This window comes from Cryptomeria japonica, chromosome 10 (assembly GCF_030272615.1).
Source record: "Cryptomeria japonica chromosome 10, Sugi_1.0, whole genome shotgun sequence".
Taxonomy (NCBI): Eukaryota; Viridiplantae; Streptophyta; class Pinopsida; order Cupressales; family Cupressaceae; genus Cryptomeria; species Cryptomeria japonica.
The window spans coordinates 86,916,123-86,921,909 of record NC_081414.1 but is presented as its reverse complement, the minus strand read 5'-3'; the positions used below and the strand labels follow the sequence as shown (position 1 = coordinate 86,921,909).

The 5,787-nt window shown below is 35.8% G+C and overlaps 1 protein-coding gene across 3 annotated transcripts; it reads right to left on the bottom strand.

Moving 5' to 3' along the window:
- Positions 1-1,006: 1,006 nt before the first annotated feature.
- On the bottom strand, positions 1,007-4,988 carry LOC131031517 (F-box/kelch-repeat protein At1g67480). 3 transcript variants are annotated; one of them, XM_057962637.2, is made up of 5 exons: positions 4,710-4,988; positions 4,458-4,522; positions 3,159-3,230; positions 1,996-3,027; positions 1,007-1,829 (listed from the first exon to the last, which is right to left on the bottom strand). In XM_057962637.2, exons 4-5 carry the CDS (start codon positions 2,514-2,516, stop codon positions 1,202-1,204), a joined length of 1,149 nt encoding a protein of 382 aa, XP_057818620.1. In that variant the 5' UTR covers positions 2,517-3,027; positions 3,159-3,230; positions 4,458-4,522; positions 4,710-4,988; the 3' UTR covers positions 1,007-1,201. The 3 variants fall into 3 exon arrangements, with proteins under 3 accessions (XP_057818620.1, XP_057818621.1, XP_057818619.1); XM_057962638.2 differs by lacking the exon at positions 4,710-4,988 and having other exon boundaries at positions 1,996-2,613; positions 2,841-3,027; positions 4,458-4,703; XM_057962636.2 differs by lacking the exon at positions 4,710-4,988 and having other exon boundaries at positions 4,458-4,703.
- Positions 4,989-5,787: the final 799 nt, after the last annotated feature.

Below are 5,787 nucleotides of genomic sequence, written 5' to 3'. Positions count from 1 at the left end.
TTTAAAAAAATTCAAATTTATCTATATTTAATAAACTCTATTCTCAAAACAAAATTATTTCTAAGTTCAAAAAAATTTAAATTTTTAGTTTGTTGGGAGTTAATTAGTTATTTTCTACACTCGCCCATTTCAACCTGTAAAGATATTCTGAAAGAAAATTTGGACATTGAATTACCATATTATCTATTAACAGACAAGGAAAAAAAAAAAAAAAAACTGCCAACAAATTTGACTTCAAATTAAAAAGAATAACCTAATATTATGCTTCTTTACAATAATTCTCAGAATTTCAATATAAAAAAAAAGAGAGCTCTTTAAGTATATAGCCAGGCCCAGCCCAGGTAGAATTCTGTCTACAGAAAATTTCAAGACAATTCAGAATGTTATATAATTTGGCAACTTCAAACAATTGTGAAATTAAGTCACCATTGTCAAAAAAAAAAATCAAATGTCTTATAGATTGTTAAGAACTTAACGAATGATTACACCAGGATCTAGTCATGACAAAGCTCCAAAAGCATCCATGTGACATCTACTGGAAGCATTGAAGAAGAATGTGCCTAGGCAATTCATGCCCATTTTACTATCTATCAACGGTCACTGCCATTAATCTAGTTGCTTCAAAGGGTGTTAATGTTCAAAGAATTTGGTGTGGGATGGCAAGTGGATGGATCCTGTTACAACTGTCAATAGAAGGTAAAGAGATTGACAAAGGGCAGGACAACACCTACTCACAGTAGGTTAAATAAAAACTAATGGGGAAGGGTTTGCCAGGGCAAACATATCATGACAATTCCATTTTCCTCTACGAAACTAGCATAAAATCTTCTCAGATCTGTCTAGGTTTCTATGAGCATTTTCCAAATTCAAGTATAAATATATAAATCGAAGTTCAAACCAGATTTGCCATAATTCTTACAGAAATTCTCTACAAAGAACTAAACTGTAAACAAATAAATCAAACCAATAATCCAATGTCAATAGCCAAGCACTTTACAAAACTACATAAATGCAAAATTTGAAAATTCTTCCATTGCTGAAAGTATATCAATAAACTAAATTTTATTGCAGTTGGCCCATCTAGCAAATAAAGCAATTGGTAAGATACCATTTGATCTAAACCAACTTATTCTTGAAAATTTTATAAAAGCAAAGAATTCCATCTGGAGCTTTCTTTTCAATTTTCTGATCCGTTTTTGGTTTATGCAATAATTGTCACACTGCATAAACAAGTACCCAACGGCCTAATATCTGTTGTTTGCCACTCTGACCCTGGCACCGCCTGTGGGTCATATGCAAGTGTCTTATAATAGGGATCATTTTGGGTGGAAAAGAGCAACAGATTCCCCCCTAGGATGCCAAAACAAAAGTTTACTCTCATGCTTCCCACAAGTGGCACAGGAATTCTTTCCCATGAACTGTCTGGGGCGTTGAAAATTGCCAACTTCCTATCATTTTTCCACTCTATACAGAAGAGTCGCTTGTCCAAAACAGCATTGGCAACAACCATAGCACATCCATTTTTCATTTCATCCCATCTATGATTTTCAGGGTTGTAGATATCAATGCACCTCGAATATCCTATCATTAAGCTTGATCGGCCACCCATGACATATAACCTTCCTTCAAGGCTACAAGCAAAACAACCCCACCTGGGACGCCTTAAACTCTCTGTCAATGTCCACCGGTTTTCTTCTGGATCAAACACCTCAACACTAGAGAGAGATTCACCTCCCATTCCGTGCCCACCAACAACATAAACCAGACCATCAACCTCAGCACAACCAAAGTCATAGCGAGCAACATTCATGCTTGGAAGCTTACTCCACCTGCACTAACCAACATGGAAATGTCTCCATAAATGTTTCATAACAGACCAGAGACTGAGACAAATAGCTAAACATTAATCACAAAAAATACAAAGAATTTGTTCTCTGAGTTTCATGACAATAACCTGTATTAGATACAAATTGCAAGTTGGAGATAATAACATACATGTTTAATGCGCAATCATATTTGTAAACATCTGCTGAAGCAGTTGCGATACCAGCATCATCTTCAAACAAGCCAGCCATAACGAGAAGTTTCCCATCCATCACAACAATACCAAATTCTGTCTTGGCAGGACCAGGCATAGGTGGAAGGGACTCCCATTCAGCCTTAACAGAGTTAAGAACCTGCCAGTAGATTCTTCCAGCTTCTTCATCCTTTGTAAGTATGTAAAGCCACTCTTCTAAAGTACCTGCCAGTTTTCTGGATGCATTGAATTCTTTGCTCTGAATGAATTTTCTCCATCTCTTACAAACAGATCCCAAGGACTGAAAATCACTACGTGGAACAAGTGCAAGACAATGCTTAGCAACATCATCAGGAAGCCCTGGTAAAAGGGAAGGTTCGGTTTCAAGAACACATGCTGCATCTGTTGATACACATTCATGCTGAATGCGAAAGTTAATGGAGATCTCAGGGTCAGACATCATAGCGTGTTTCTTCAACACCTTACAGATTGTAGTCATTTGCAAGCTTTCTGAAAAATGTTACTTATCACAAGGAAGGGGACCACATTTCTAAAGCTAAAGGCACTCCATTCATAAATAATTCAAGTAATAAATCCTGTGGTGAGAGATACAGGATAATTTGTTAATACAGGTCATCAATGCTTTACCTCTAGCATCATGAACCTTTACCATGGGCAAAGAGATGCAGGATAGGAATTTTAATTTGAAACCTAACTATGCATCAGCTACCCCTCTTATAAATAATACAAATATAATGAATATTATAATCCACTATAAGCTGCTTCATAAGCATTGGAGATGCAAGTTGCAATTATACAGTACCGAGTTTCAGAGGATGCTAAAAAATAGGCAGATCCCCTTTGTATTGCTAAAGAGCTTTTTATCTCAAAGAGAAGAAGAGTCAATGCTATTCCATAAGTGAACCTGAAGCATATCCTTCCGAATATTGAGTTATTAGACTCAAGTTCACAATACCATGAAATTTTGGTGGAGGCAAACATGTCCTTACCTGCAAAAGCATTACAGCATCTATTTGTCAATCTCATACAGAGCAGCCAAGATTCTAGCACATCCAATCTTTTTTAACATGCATAAAGCAGCAAGAATAGAGCATATTGACATCTGAGATCAGAAAATCACCGCTTGTAGCCATGGAAAATTTATAGAACTTAGCCTCCCTTGCCAGCCATCTTACAAATGCATCCAATATGACTGCAGCAAAAATAGAAACAAAAAAATCAAAACAATACATAATAGTTTTCATGTATGTTTAAATCAATTATCTTAGCAAAACAACGTTTTCAGTTCGTCCCAGAAATAACATTATCAAATAACGATGAGACTTTAGTGTCAACGGCAAGCAATGAAAGTCATGAAGCCAGAGAATCACAGTTGTCAGAAAACAAAGATCTGCACTATACCACAAACCAATGACATGTATAGATTTAATTGATAGTTATAAGTATCCTCGCCACAATAAAAAAAAATTCACGTCTCAAGAAAAGAAATCAGATTAACTGCAAAAGCCATTTTGATAGAGAAAAGAAATCAGATTAACTGCAAAAGCCATCTGAATTCAGAGTTTAGTTCAAAGGGGGCAAACTTGTGGCATAGGTGCTTCTCCGCATAAAATTGGGCCCCTGTTGTAAGGATGCTATTCCATCCCCTGTAATACATGTTGCATCCAACATCCTAGATATAAATTTAAGCATTTTGACATGCAATGGTAATCTAAAATCAACTATTCAAAGGAATTCCAAGCTAAATGAAATCCTTCAATATGTAGAGATATTAGAAACTGAAGCTATACTAAACTAAATTTAAAATTGGGACCCCGTGGGGCGTTAATTCAAATCTGGAAAACTCAAATGGCATTGAGAAGGGACCTGGTAACAGTTTTGCGCTGATGTCATTACCCCCAAAATAAATGCACAACCTATCCCGTAAATCAGAGATTCAAAGGCCAGCATTGTATCAGCCCTAATAGCTTATCACTGCTACCATAACCACTGGATAATAAGATAAGCATTTTTCCAGTAAATAAAGGATTGCTGAGATTCATCCCCTACACTACCACAAATATGCAAACACTGGTGACTCTCATACTTCTGGATCTCTCCAGAGAACACCTACAGCCTATTGAAAACCCAAACAAAAATACAGCATCAAGCCTGAATCTCATGATCTCGCTAATTTGAAAAATGAATAGATGCCAGCAAAAATGTATGGGTTTACAGCTATGTTGACAACCAATCCCACAAATAGTAACTCATAAGGCTTCATAACAAGTTTCTGAAAATGGGTACTAACAGAACACATTCATCTCTTTGCCTACACTGTAAGAATGAAACTGGGACGAAGAAAAAAAAAATCATATAAATCAAAGGATTACAGGTCTGTGAGATTGATTAGTGTACCAGGGTATCACAGATCACATACCTCTGAATGCCTTGCAGCGAATACGCCTCTCACCAAACAATCTCCACGGTAAACAAGAATCAAGTCTGAACAGCACCCACAACAAAAATGATTTCACCAACACCCACAACAAAAAATGGACCTCATCAACAACACCCACGATCCAATTTCACCATAACATATCAACGAAAATGCAAAAACTTAAGCATTACACAGATACTACTATTAATCATAAAAACAGGGCAATGCGATAATGCCTGAGAAGAAAAATACCTCAAATGAGTACACATATATAGCAAACGGAAGTTGGGTTTGAGGATGTTATAAAATAGATTAAAGAAGGATTAGGAAAAGGATTCTATCTTGTTTAACAAAAAGAGGAAAAGAGCGGTGCTTTGAAGAAGCTGATGTCAGACGGATAAGAGATCAAGAGATCAAGTGGCCATTTTTAATCAAAGCTGACATCTCTGCTAATACTAACAGTAATTTATACAAGCCCCTCACTTTCCCATTGTATTTAAACTTTCCGTGGGTAAATGCTCAAAAGAAACGCGTCAATCAGATGTCTGTTCAGGTCTACTCTAATTAATTAAAACTCAAAAACACATTTCTTCCAACTGACCGGCCAACATATGATTACTCAGCTCACTTACCCGTTGGTTTGCCTTTGAAACGGTCTAAGATGTTTATCTTCACATGCCTAATCTCTTTGATCAGGTTGAATATTTAAATCAATGTGATGTTTTTATTGGTTGTTTTCAAGTACATATTTGGACATTTAATATATATAGTAGATTTGGTGACAGCAACAAGCCCATGGTTTTTATTTTATAGCAATGATTCCAAGGCAGTTGTGGAAAGACTGTAATGGAAGGTAATTACACCCTATTTAGTGGGAGATGAAGTTTGTGGTGGGGAAGGAATATAGGTGGTACAGAGAATCCAATATGGAGGGAGGTGGATTAGGTTAACACCTGTCAGTCTATGATTGAAAGGTCACACGTTACATCCCACGTTTAGTTTTAAGGTCTTTTAAAATTACTTAATTTGGGCACTGATTATGTTAAATGGGTTCCTTTTAAATTCATTAATTTGTTTGTGTTTTGTATGTTTTTTTTTAATGAATTTTAAAAGGGTTTAAGCTTTTAAGTGAATATTTAAAGGAGTTGTTACAATTAACAAGTGAATAAACTCTCTAACAAAAACTGATAAAAATAAGTAAAAAACTATTTTACAATGTTCAGAAAAAAAGTATTTTATTGTGATTCATTGGACAAAACATTTTGTCACGATCTAAGATTTTTTTTATTTGATATCCATTCGCCGAATTCGCCCAATCATCGAGCAAGAC

Bases quoted from the DNA above. Each gene is read 5' to 3' on its own strand.
- LOC131031517 (XM_057962637.2), bottom strand. From the start codon at position 2,516: ATGACTACAATCTGTAAGGTGTTGAAGAAACACGCTATGATGTCTGAC. The intron at 1,830-1,995 runs GTATGTTATTAT...TGGTTAGTGCAG, and splicing joins TATGATTGCGCATTAAACAT to GTGGAGTAAGCTTCCAAGCA.